Source organism: Siphateles boraxobius, unplaced genomic scaffold (assembly GCF_051911475.1).
Source record: "Siphateles boraxobius isolate OS27281-9 unplaced genomic scaffold, OSU_SipBor_1 86, whole genome shotgun sequence".
NCBI classification, from domain to species: domain Eukaryota; kingdom Metazoa; phylum Chordata; class Actinopteri; order Cypriniformes; family Leuciscidae; genus Siphateles; species Siphateles boraxobius.
The window spans coordinates 10719088-10732877 of record NW_027509215.1 but is presented as its reverse complement, the minus strand read 5'-3'; the positions used below and the strand labels follow the sequence as shown (position 1 = coordinate 10732877).

Here is a 13790-nt window from a genome sequence, read left to right as displayed (position 1 = left end):
GGAGATGAAAGCAGTTGGGTTGGCCCTGAAGGCATTTCTGTCGAACCTCAGAGGTCACTACGTCTTAGTCCGCACAGACAATACGTCAGTGGTGGCCTACATGAATCGCCAGGGGGGCATCAGGTCAGGGAACCTGCATGCGATGGCGAGAGACCTCCTCTATATGGGCACAAACCAACCTGAGCTCTCTGAGAGCAGCGCATATCCCGGGCGTCCAGAATGTGGGCGCGAATATGCTTTCATGGGACAACACTCCCCTCGGCGAGTGGTCCCTGAACCCACAGACGGTCAGTCTAATATGGAAGGTGTTTGGCGAGGCCGAAATCGACCTTTTCGCCTCGAGAATCAACACCCACTGCAAATTGTTCTTCTCGAAGAACAGGGATGCGCTGGCCCATGTCTGGCCCAACCGTCCCTTTTATGCCTTCCCCCCCCCCCCGTCTCGATGATTCCACAAGTCATCAAACGGGTCAGAGAGAGCGGGTGCCCAGTCCTTCTGGTGGCCCCTCTCTGGAAAACCAGATCGTGGTTCCCGGAACTAGTTCAGTTATCGGACACAATCCCATGGCCTGTCCCACTGAGGAAAGACCTCCTCACACAGGTGAACGGGACATTGTGGCATCCGAGACCCGATTTATGGGCCCTTCATGTTTGGCCCCTCAACGGGTACCCAAGGACCTTCCTGAGAAGGTTTTAAGCACTATATCTGAAGCCAGGGCCCCGTCGACTCGGCGCCTGTATGCTTCAAAATGGTCAGGTTTTTCCAGCTGGTGCTCGAAAAATCAGGCTGACCCAGAGTCATGTGTGATATCAGTGGTTCGCTCATTCTTACAGGAGCTGCTGGACGCGGGTTGCTCCCCGTCCACGCTCAAAGTGTATGTGGCAGCCATAGCAGCACATCATGTTCTGACGGCTGGCCAGTCACTGGGAAGAAACGACCTGGTCGTAAGATTCCTGAAAGGTGCGAGGAGAATGAACCCCTCCAGGCCTCCGTCTGTGCCGCCTCTGGACCTCTCCACGGTCCTGGGGGCTCTGAAAGGTCCGCCTTTCGAACCGCTCCAATCGGTTGATCTAAAAACCCTCTCGCTGAAGACCGCTCTCCTTATGGCGTTGGCATCTATCAAACGAGTGGGAGATCTGCAGGCGCTCTCTGTGAGCCCTGCATGTTTGGAGTTGGGTCCAGATGACTCCAGAGTCATCCTCAAGCCCAGACATGGTTACGTTCCTAAAGTGCTCTCAACACTGTTCAGAGCACAGGTGGTGACATTATCAGCCCTCCCTCCTTCTGCAGAGGATGGAGAGGTTAATCTTCTCTGCCCTGTCTGAGCGCTGAGAATCTATCGGGAGCTTTCTGCGTCTTTTAGACAATCAGAACAGCTTTTTGTCTGCTTTGGTGGTAGATCCAAGGGGGATCCAGTCACTAAGCAAAGACTGTCTAGATGGATAGTGGATGCTATTTCTATGGCTTATACCGCAGCGGGTCAAGTTTGCCCTATAGGTATCAAGGCCCATACGACCAGAGGTATGTCTCGTCATGGGCTTGGTCATCTGGCATTCCCATTAGTGATATTTGTGATGCGGCCGGCTGGTCCTCGCCTTCCACATTTATGAGTTTCTATAATAGGGAAGTGCCTTCCCTGCAGGCGAAGGTGCTTTCGGTATGATTAAGACCCGTCGGTGGCTGGTCTTGTCATATATTACTGTGCACTATCACATTCACATATATATATAAAACCCGCTGCTGGCTGGTTGTATTCATGCATAAACCCGCTGTTGCCGGTTATATTTACATATATATAAAACCCGCTTTGGCCGGTTATATGACATATATAAAACCCGCTTTTGCCGGTTATATTCCATACATATATAAAACCTGCTTTGGCCGGTTATAATTTCATATATAAACCCACTTGACTGGTTATATGTTCATATACCAATAACCCCGACAGTGTCTGGGTTCATTGGTGTAGTATGTTGGGTTATTTCTAACTGATGTGTACTATTTTAGACCTGACGGTGTCTGGTCTATTTATACATAATTATGCGGTTATGGCTTGTTCTGTATGCTCAGGGGCCTGAGTTGCAGTGGCAGCCAGTTACTCAGTGCGGCGTTTTGCATGGCGTCCCCACTGCGTATAGCTACGCAATACGAAGTGACCGTTCGAAAGGGAACTACTCGGTTACTCACGTAACCTCAGTTCCCTGAGTTAGGGAACGAGTATTGCGTAGCCAGCCGCACTATAGTAACATGGCAAGTTGTCGCTTCAGTCGTTAAACCTGCTATAATGGCGAATTCGGGGACTATTATAGACTGAGGTCACGCCCCCTTGGCGGGCCCTGACGTGTATGACGCAGAGTGATCTCATTGGTTGCACGTCAGAGGCGCCTGCGCCATTGGATGTGCAGTTGCCGCAGCGCAGCCTATGAGCGAGCCAGACGCTCATGTTCTAGCTGTGCAGCTGCAAATGCGCTTTACATAAAGGCTTCAGTAAATCGAGGAAAAGGAGTTTCCCCCCCACTGCGTATAGCTACGCAATACTCGTTCCCTAACTCAGGGAACTGAGGTTACGTGAGTAACCGAGTAGTTACTCGCCATGAAATTTCTTAGTGTTTGCACGCCGTTAAAACCAACCAGCCAACCATCTCTATTTGCTCAATACACAATCTCTCCTTCTCTTCTAGAAACACTGACACTGATATTGAGTTTTTTTTCATGAACATGGAAAATAGCAGAATATACAGAAGCTTGTTTCTGCCACAGAATAAAAAATGTTAAAGTTAATTCTGACTTTATTTCTCAGAATTGTGAGATATAAAGTCAGAATTGAGATATAAAGTCAGAATTGTGTGAAATAAAGTCAGAATTGCGTGAAATAAAGTCAGAATTGTGTGAAATAAAGTCAGAATTGTGTGAAATAAAGTCAGAATTGTGTGAAATAAAGTCAGAATTGTGTGAAATAAAGTCACAATTGTGTGAAATAAAGTCAGAATTGTGTGAAATAGTCAGAATTGTGTGAAATAAAGTCAGAATTGCGTGAAATAAAGTCACAATTGTGTGAAATAAAGTCAGAATTGCGTGAAATAAAGTCTCAATTGAGTGTTGTAAAGTCAGAATTGAGATATAAAGTCATAATTGCGTGAAATAGTCTCAATTGCGTCTTGTAAAGTCAAAATTGCGTGAAAAAAGTCTCAATTGCGTGTTGTAAAGTCAGAATTGCGAGAGAAAAAAACTAACAATTTTGACTTTTTTTTCCTCGCAATTCCGACTTTATATCACGCAATTCTGACAAATTTTCTCAGAATTGCATGTTTATATCAATTCTAACATATTTTCTCACAATTGTGCGATATAAACTCGCAGTTGTGAGTTATAAAATCCAATTCTATTTAAAAAAAAGACTGACTTTTTTCCCCTCAGAATAGTTTATATCTCACAATTCTGACTTTATAACACGCAATTGCAAGTTTATATCGCACAATTCTGAGAAAATATGTTAGAATTGATATAAACATGCAATTCTGAGAAAAAGTCAGAATTTCAAGTATATTTCTCGCAATTGCAAGTTTATATCTCATAATTCTGACTTTATATCTCACAATTCTGACTTTATAACACTCAATTGCGACTTTATTTCACGCAATTCTGACTTTATATCTCATAATTTTGACTATTTCTCGCAATTCTGACTTAATAAACTGCAATTGTGACTTTGTCTCGCAATTCTGACTTTATAACACTCAATTGCGGCTTTATTTCAAGCAATTGACCCTTCGCAAAGACCCGCCCCCCTTAGTTACTGTCGCTATGTCCGACAAGCTACGCCGCTCTCACGCACACACCATGTTCTCACACAGTGAAAAATACATCGCGGATCAGTGAGGAGACTCACAACACGCTGACAGACAGGACAGACCAGGTTACTTTTCGGGTACTTTTGATATGAAACATATTTTAACAGTCTCACCTTTCAAATTTGGTCATTTTTAAAAAGAAATTTAAACAATAAATACCGTTTTGTGGCTCTTTAATGTGTCGTGACAGATCGCTGTAGAGCCTCAGTTAAAGCTGCTCGTGAACCGATCATCTCTTCCTTCTAGTTCATTTATAGCATCAAATAACATGAATGAACATCAGAAGGAATGTTGTTTTAACCGCGGAAAGGCGTCAGTATATTCAGTTTTTCAAGTTCAAATCCTTCCATGTTAATCTACTAACTCACCTGACTGCTTTGTCGGACAAAATGGCGGATGGCGAAGTATGATTGGTCAGATCACCTGTCAATCAAGCTCCCTGCGAAGGGTCAATTGCGACTTTATTTCACGCAATTCTGACTTTATAACACTCAATTGCGACTTTATTTCACACAATTCTGACTTTATATCTCGCAATTCTGAGAAATAAAGTCAGAATTGCGAGATGTAAACTCGCAATTGTGAGAAAAAAAGTCAGAATTGTAAGATAAAAAGTCGCAATTACTTGTTTTATTTTTCATTCTGTGGCGGAAACAAGCTTCCATAAGAATAGGACCTACTTTTTTTAAATGTATTTATTTATTTATTTATTTATTTTACTTATTACTTGCCATGAAATTTCTTAAAGTGTTTGCACGCTGTTAAAACACCAGCCAACCATCTCTATTTCCTAAAAGCACACCCTCTCCTCCTCCTTGTCTTCCAGTTTTTCCTGCAGTTCCACTTTAAGATGGAGAAGGCTCTGGCGGCTCCTCAGGGCCCGTCGGTGGGCGTGAAGCGGCCCCCGTCTCTGATCACGGGCCTCGGGCCTCGATCCCTCAGCGACTCCATGCCTCCTCCACCCGGAGGGATCCCGGGAATGCCCCCCCTGCCCCCCGGAGCCCCCCACCCGCACCACATGCCCCCGCAGATGCCCCTGCCCCCCCACCTCAGGCCCCCGCTGCCCTCCGACGGCATGCACAATATGTGAACCGCTTCCGGTTTATTACGTGGACACGATTGTAAACCAGCGTTTCATGTGCTTAACCCTCAAAATATGTAGTTTTGTACATCTGAGGTCACAATCTCACTGCTCATGTCCAATGATTGACTATTATTTTTATGTTTTTTTATTATTAAAGTCAACATGAAACAGAAGTTGCACTAGTCTTTTCTTCCCTGTTTTGACGTATTCTGGTGAAACGCTTCCCAAACAAGAACAAATGTGACCCTGGATCACAAAATTACCTACGTTTATTAGTAATATGTAGATTAAAAGAATGTAGATTTGTGAATTTATACTGAGGTTGTACTGAGATCACAATCTCACTGCTCTTGTCCAGTGATTGACCATGTCTAAATGTTATTTTTATGCTTTTTTTTTAAAATGGTAAATGGACTGCATTTATATAGCGCTTTAACAGACCCAATGGCCACCAAAGCGCTTTACATATTGCCTCGCATTCACCCATTCACTCACTCATTCATACACCGACGGCGGTGTCAGCCATGCAAGGCAGAAGTTCAAACAGAAGTTGCTCTAGTCTTTTCTTTACGGTGGCCGAGAGCTTAACGCGCTGCAACTGAAGAAAACGCATGCAAAATAGAAAATCTAAATCTATTGAATAATTTGGATAAGGAATTAAAATTGTGTATTTCACTTTGTAAATTTAAGAAAATGTTTAAAAACAAAAAAAAATGGGCTTGAAAAATGCTCTTCAGAAACCTACGGGTAACATCACACACACTACGTCTATTTTTTTTTTACAGTCTATGGTTTTGACATAAAAATGAACAAAAGCAAATGTGGGCGGGGCTTAATTTTGTCTGGGGAATTGATTAGCCATCAAGTGGTATCTCTGGTTGTAACCAGTCCTTCACTGACCAATCAGCGTTCATTAGCAGAATGCTAGCGTGTAATGGGCAACAACAACTCAACCTGTAAGAAATCGAAAGCACATAAGTACTCGTTCATTCAACTTTCAACCTATAACCCATGTTGAACTTGCAAAATCTACAATAAAATCTGAGATTTCTCAACGGCAATTGGGTGAAAGAGACAAATTTATCGTCTAACTCCCATTCATTTTGCACTCGGACAATCGCCCCCAGTGGAACTCTGGTGGAACTACAACCAAAATTCGGTACTATAGGACTTAATATGGAGTGAACAGGCTCTCGGTAGACGGGCTTTGAGTGAACCAAAGACAGTCTCAAAAACACGCTTTGAAATCGCAGGTGTTTCTGACGTCACAAACTACCTTGTAACCAATCAGATCAACGTGTGATCGTCAATGAGTGGATCTCTGAGCTGAGTGAGTGGGGGCGGGGCTCATTTGCATATTCATAGAACCGTGAATACTAAATTAGGCAAGGGTGTCGAGTTACATTCAAGATATGCTAAGGCATGACGACTTTTTTTTCAAGGAAAAAACTTTTAAATATGTCATATTGGTAATCAAAGATGCGTTTTGAGGGATAACTTAGGGGGACTTTAACTTAAACACCAGTGACAATATTGTTAGAACAGAAAATGGCAGTGGTTCAAGTGAAAAACACTATTTATAAAGCGTTACTTTTGCTCAATACAGAATTAAACATCCAATGGAAACTGTTATACTTAAAGTATTATTTCTTGTTACTTTAAGTTATTGATCTTAAAACAAAGTAATGAATAATTTCAGAAGTATCTGAAACGTAATATCCTCTAGCAGAAGATGATGTGGGTTTTGCTGAAGGGGTTAATGGCTGGACCATCAATATTTTACAAAGCAAAAACAGAAAGCACCAAATTATACAGTTTATCATCAGTCCAGGCCATAATGTGTGGATATACAATCAAATCAAAAATTATTCAGACACCAGATATCATTTTTCACATTTTGTTTACTAGTGTGTGCAGGACACTATAGTTCATTTATGTAAGTGAGGAGGGCAAAATACAGTAAACTGTGGCATATTATACACAAATGTTCTTCATACAGAGACTACCAGTGACATTTATACAAATTTAGGACCAACAATGATTCAGAAACTTTGAGCTGATCATGTTTTGCTGAAGTGTTTTTTCTTTAATAACTAATGCACCTTTTTACACCACAGACTGAACAACATGAAGCATTGCTTGGTAATTGTTTGCGCTAAACTGGTATTATCTAATTGTGTAGTTAAATTTAACAGCTGACAGATATTCAACATAATTCATGTTTGAGAGTCTAACAGAAGGACGGCGAAAACCAGTCAAATATCAACTGATTTAATAACTCTGAGTCATATTTTATAAAAAATTTCTAAACTAAAGCGAATAAACTGTGATAATGTGAGAAATGTCTGAATAAATCTAGGTTTGACTGTAAAAGTGAATGTGTGAATCAAAAGACAGCTTCGCTAAAGATAATCAGCGTTATGATTATTTAGCATTTTCATGTCAATAAAGCACATTTTCTTAAGCACTGTCTGGCATCATGACATCACGGCTTTGACTCTTTTTTCTTGCTCTCTTTTGCTGGTTTCTTCAGTTTCTTCACCTCCTCCTTTTCTTCCTCTCCCTTCTTCTTGACTTTCATCTCTTCTTGTTTGCGTCTCGTCAGTCTCTCTGTAATCTCCTCTTCTCGTCGTCCTCTCGCTCTGCGCTCAGGGAAGTGTGTTCCTCTCCTCTTCAGGAGCCGGGGGTCGGTAAGGGCCCGGTGTCTGAGGCTCCTGGATCTTTCACGACTCGCTCTCTTGGATTTGCCAGAGCCTTCGTCGTCATCATCGTCAATCCACCAGAACAACACGTCCCATAAGGAAGTGTCCGGCTACGAGTATCAATTCAGAGGTGAATGATTATTATTATACACACAGATATTGTTCTGTGATCTATATCTATCTCTCTCTCTATCTAATATATATATATACAGGTCCTTCTCAAAAAATTAGCATATTGTGATAAAGTTCATTATTTTCCATAATGTAATGATAAAAATTAAACTTTCATATATTTTAGATTCATTGCACACCAACTGAAATATTTCAGGTCTTTTATTGTTTTAATACTGATGATTTTGGCATACAGCTCATGAAAACCCAAAATTCCTGTCTCAAAAAATTAGCATATTTCATCCGACCAATAAAAGAAGTGTTTTTAATACAAAAGAAGTGTTTTTAATACAAAAAAAAAAGTCAACCTTCAAATAATTATGTTCAGTTATGCACACAATAGTCAATACTTGGTCGGGAATCCTTTTGCAGAAATGACTGCTTCAATGCGGCGTGGCATGGAGGCAATCAGCCTGTGGCACTGCTGAGGTGTTATGGAGGCCCAGGATGCTTCGATAGCGGCCTTAAGCTCATCCAGAGTGTTGGGTCTTGCGTCTCTCAACTTTCTCTTCACAATATCCAACAGATTCTCTATGGGGTTCAGGTCAGGAGAGTTGGCAGGCCAATTGAGCACAGTATTACCATGGTCAGTAAACCATTTACCAGTGGTTTTGGCACTGTGAGCAGGTGCCAGGTCGTGCTGAAAAATGAAATCTTCATCTCCATAAAGCTTTTCAGCAGATGGAAGCATGAAGTGCTCCAAAATCTCCTGATAGCTAGCTGCATTGACCCTGCCCTTGATAAAACACAGTGGATCAACACCAGCAGCTGACATGGCACCCCAGACCATCACTGACTGTGGGTACTTGACACTGGACTTCAGGCATTTTGGCATTTCCTTCTCCCCAGTCTTCCTCCAGACTCTGGCACCTTGATTTCCGAATGACATGCAAAACTGAGCAACAGTCCAGTGCTGCTTCTCTGTAGCCCAGGTCAGGCGCTTCTGCCGCTGTTTCTGGTTCAAAAGTGGCTTGACCTGGGGAATGCGGCACCTGTAGCCCATTTCCTGCACACGCCTGTGCACGGTGGCTCTGGATGTTTCTACTCCAGACTCAGTCCACTGCTTCCGCAGGTCCCCCAAGGTCTGGAATCGGTCCTTCTCCACAATCTTCCTCAGGGTCCGGTCACCTCTTCTCGTTGTGCAGCGTTTTTTGCCACACTTTTTCCTTCCCACAGACTTCCCACTGAGGTGCCTTGATACAGCACTCTGGGAACAGCCTATTTGTTCAGAAATTTCTTTCTGTGTCTTACCCTCTTGCTTGAGGTTGTCAATGATGGCCTTCTGGACAGCAGTCAGGTCGGCAGTCTTACCCATGATTGCGGTTTTGAGTAATGAAACAGGCTGGGAGTTTTTAAAAGCCTCAGGAATCTTTTCCAGGTGTTTATAATTAATTAGTTGATTCAGATGATTAGGTTAATAGCTTGTTTAGAGACCCTTTTCATGATATGCTAATTTTTTGAGATAGGACTTTTGGGTTTTCATGAGCTGTATGCCAAAATCATCAGTATTAAAACAATAAAAGACCTGAAATATTTCAGTTGGTGTGCAATGAATCTAAAATATATGAAAGTTTAATTTTTATCATTACATTATGGAAAATAATTAACTTTATCACAATATGCTAATTTTTTGAGAAGGACCTGTAATGCTAAAGTAATATTAATACTATGTTCTGAGATCATTTTTACTACATTAATAAATTGAGACGCAAGATGGCGCTAGTTGTATGAAAGAAAGAAAAAGGCGTGAGTCTGCGGAGTGATACGGGACACATGAATGTAGTGCTGGCTGATATTCAGCGGTTGACCAATCAGGATCAAGTATTCGAGAGACGCAAGGCAAAAAACAAAACAAAAAAAAAGCAGCATGACGCATTTTTTTAAAAAAGAAAGAAAAGAAAAAAGTCAATCCCTTTTAACAGGAGTTGCGCTTTTTTTCACGAGACAGCGGTCAAAGATGTCATTCGTTATTATGGGAGAAACGAAGCTCTTTGAAGTTATGAATCAAATGAAACAGTTCATTCGTAAAATGAGTCACTGTTTTGAATGTTGGAAAACACCACAGGTTGGTGTAAAAACACTGCAAATGCAATGGAAACTCAGCCCAAACATGTATAAATAATGACACATTTTACAAACAAATTTCCAATGTTTTCATCTACAAATAATTACCATTAAATATTAAGACTCTATTGTGTTTTATTAATTTGTAGTCCTAGGCAGGGCTTAGTTAAATTAGAAGCAATTATTGTCCTTTTTGTATCATAGATGCAAAAGTGTTAAAATTCAATAGATTGATTGAAACGTACCGTCATCGGGATTTTGAAATGTTTCGATAACAGTATGACGTAACGAAGTCTCGTTAGCTGAATCACGTGACTCGATTCAACCTGCGAACCACCGATTCAAAACAAAAGATTCGTATCTGTTTCGAAAGCGACCATTACTACTTTACACAGAAAACAACACTTTATGAGACACTTTATTATGCAAGCCTGCGTCTTTATACCTTGTGTATTTTGTGTTCTCACCTCATTTGGTGTTATTTTCCATCTTTTAATCAGATTGTGTCTCTCATTCAGTGCCGTGAGCTTTTCATCCTTACGGCCTCTGACTGCCTCTGTGAGGAGAAAACATCTGTCAATCATCATCCGACGAAGACATTTAGGTGAGATTATTTGGGGCTGTGGTTGACATTAGTACACTTTTTTTTTTTTTTACATTAGTACACTTGCCGTGTTTTTAAAATTGTATTTATTTATTTATTAGACATTTAGACAAACATGAAACATTAACAACTATAAGAAGACATCCAAAAAGATAATAACTAGAAAGAAATTAGGTTTACAATACATAAAAAAGAAAAGAAAAAGTGAAACAATATAGGCAATATATATATACTATTGATTTAAATGGAAATAAACAAATAAATCATAAATTAGTACAGCATGCAATTTCAAAATTCAAGAAGCTTCAACGTTTTGGCGAATAAGATTGTATTTATACATTTTTTGTTATCAATACATTGGAGAGACTCAATATTCAAATGAAAATCAGCCATAAAGACCTTCAGACAAGGTTTAGAATTATTTATTTTACTTTTATGAATATGAAATTTGACCCTAGACTACGAAACGGGTCAGTTTTTTTAAATTGAGATTTATACATCATCTGAAAGCTGAATAAAATATGCTTTTGTTAGGATAGGACAATATTTGGCCGAGATACAACTAGCCTATTTGAAAATCTGGAATCTGAGGGTGCAAAAAAAACAAAAACAAAAAAACATGAGAAAATCACCTTTGAAGTTGTGCATTTCTGTTCGGGATTGTGCTGCATTCACTCACAAAAATAAAGGTTTTATATATTTACGGTAGGAAATTTACAAAACATCTTCATGGAACATGATCTTTACTTAATATCCTAATGATTTTTGGCATAAAAGAAAAATCGATAATTTTGACCCATACAATGTATTCTTGGCTATTGCCACAAATATACCCGTGTGACTTGTGATTGGTGTTGTGATCCAGGGTCATGAATAAGATCACTTGCCGTGTATTCTCTGTAACCCGGAGGTCAGCAGGAGGATCGTTACGGCCACGATCAAACATCTGTTCAGCGTCACTCCTTCCCACGGCGTCTCGATCTGGGTCAGGTTCTGGATGGACAATGCTTTGCGTAACGACGCTGCTGGACAGGACAATAGAGACGTGATCATACACAGATATAGGTACATTTTAATCTAAACCTAATTAAAGTTGATATGAGCTAACATGCTAATATTACGGAACTCCTTAAATATGAGACAGCTTCTTCCCTCGCAAAACTTTCATGTATTAAAGGCTCATTCAGTCGGGACTTTTATTCTGAAACCGTAGTCATGGTAATATGTCGAGCAGTGTACAGTAGTTAGTTGCGCTGCCGCTATCTGCTGTGTATGTGTGATCTGTGCGAGCTGTCAGAGTTGTTGATTCCTTCGTTCGTGGGGATTGCTGCAGCTGTAATATCATGATGTTAGTAACTGACCTACAAAGTAAGTCAATTTGATTATAATTGTGTTAAACGTAATCTGAACAGAGTTATGCGTCTGTGACATACGTGCATGTCCGGACATGTCCTGTAGAGATCGTTCTGTGTTATTCAGATCGGTAATATTATTTAAAGTGTTATTCATTCTTTATTAAGCTACATATCAGTGTTATGGGTAATTAATGAGGTGATGTTGGTCTGTTAAGATGTTATAATACCAGACTACTGATTAGCGTCATGTTTGTTTGAATGCTCTTCATATGAGCCATGATGTTATCCATATATGGGCATTGTATGTTATTGATGACAAATGGTCGCTTACAGCATGTATTTCCCTGTGGAATACCTTGTTTCTGTTCATTTAACTGGATGTTGAGTAGAGAAACGTCAATGATGCATATTAGGAATAATTATTTTTCATTATGTAACAGTGAATGCTTATTATATATTTAGTTTATTCATTCTCTTTATTGTATTTATCTTTCAGACTATGTACATCATTGAATATACCTTTGTGGCCCATTCATCTACTCCAATACAAAGAATTAATCTGATCACCTGTCTCCTCATTATTTGTGCTCTTATCGGCACCCAGAAGGGTTTACTCATCCGTCACCTAATCAGAACCTAACAGCCCACAGCCTCTCCAAAAAATTGGTCCTTCGAGCCGGATAGAGTATTCCCTTCTGAAGTTATGGACTCTGATGAGGAGATGATTGGAGGAACTCGCCCTAAGCGCCATACTCGTCCTCCAGCTTACCTACAGCAGTATGAGGTACACTATACCCGAGGCAGACCTGTCGCTGAGCATGATGTACAACCCACCTGGGAGGCACCTGTCCATCGGACTCCTCCCCCATCCTTCCAGCCTTACGCCATTGCCCCTGGTGGTGACCTGGTATGTTCTGGTGGCTCACAGATCATGTCCTCGAGTTATATGCCTCCACAGCCTGTTGTATTTCCTCAGCGATCCTTCTCGTCACCTTCGGCAGCTGATTTCACTACCTCTGCACATGACAGTGAGCGACAGCATTTGCGCCAGGAGCATGCACAACTAATGCAGACACATCAAGCTTTACAGGCTGACTTAAGGGAGTTGAGAGAAGTCCGTGCAGAAGTCAGAGAATTAGTTCAGGAGGCTCAGTCCCTTAGAGTCGATCTCAGTAAAGCTAAAGGAGACAACCTATCGCCAGCACAGCCGACAGCGTCTCAGTTATCCACAACCTTAATGGAAAAGGGACACGTCGCTGAGCTTCCCCCACCGCCATGGCCTGAGCCTGACGTTGACCTGAGAACACGGGTGGATGCCCTTGCGTTGTCTGATACGGGTGCCACGATTTACTCACCTGTGATGCCAGGGACCAGGAAGTATCCCCTTTCCGCAGCTACTCAGTCACGCCCTCCTCAACATTACTTTCCTGATGTTTGGGGATTTCCCCCCCCTCCTACCCCTGAAGAGATTCAAGAGTTGCTAACACCTGCGGGCATGTCTTTACCTGTCAACCGCACGTCAGTGCCTATCTCCCCACGGTTCAGCTCGGTGCCTGCTTATTCGATTCGTCCTACCTTAGCGCCAAAGGCAGAACCCAATCGACCCCTTCTACCACCTTCCAGGTCTGAATATGTGTACAGAGGACCTACCCCTACAATACCTAAGTTCAGCCGGCCTGATCCGGGTGAGTTTGCCCGACTCCGGATAGCTTTAGAGAACCTGCTACCTCCAGACGGGACGGAACTTTTCAAATACCAGATCTTAGTGGATCATCTTAGGCTTGAGGAGGCTAGAATGATCGCGGATGCTTATCTGAACTCCCTTACCCCATTCACTGATACGATGGCTGCACTTCATGAGAAATTCGGCCAACCGCATCAGCTTGCCTTAAGGAGGATCTCTGTTGTTCTTGAGAGTCCTGACATCAAGCGAGGTGATATATCTGCCTTCCAAAGGT

General features: G+C 41.5%; 2 protein-coding genes across 3 annotated transcripts in view; one reads left to right on the top strand and one right to left on the bottom strand.

The window, feature by feature from the left end:
• Positions 1-5109, top strand: part of sf3a2 (splicing factor 3a, subunit 2) — a 35317-nt gene extending 30208 nt beyond the window's left edge. For both annotated transcript variants that reach the window (XM_077222206.1, XM_077222205.1), the window contains exon 8: positions 4679-5109. In XM_077222206.1, the coding sequence (XP_077078321.1) occupies positions 4679-4942 (264 nt within the window). In that variant the 3' untranslated portion in view covers positions 4943-5109. The remainder of the gene's footprint in view (positions 1-4678) is intronic.
• Positions 5110-6822: 1713 nt separating this feature from the next.
• Positions 6823-11822, bottom strand: LOC143731148 (uncharacterized). The gene is made up of 4 exons (XM_077221805.1): positions 11717-11822; positions 11365-11502; positions 10341-10429; positions 6823-7748 (listed from the first exon to the last, which is right to left on the bottom strand). The coding sequence occupies exons 1-4, from the start codon at positions 11820-11822 to the stop codon at positions 7422-7424; spliced, it is 660 nt and encodes a 219-aa protein (XP_077077920.1). The 3' UTR covers positions 6823-7421.
• Positions 11823-13790: the final 1968 nt, after the last annotated feature.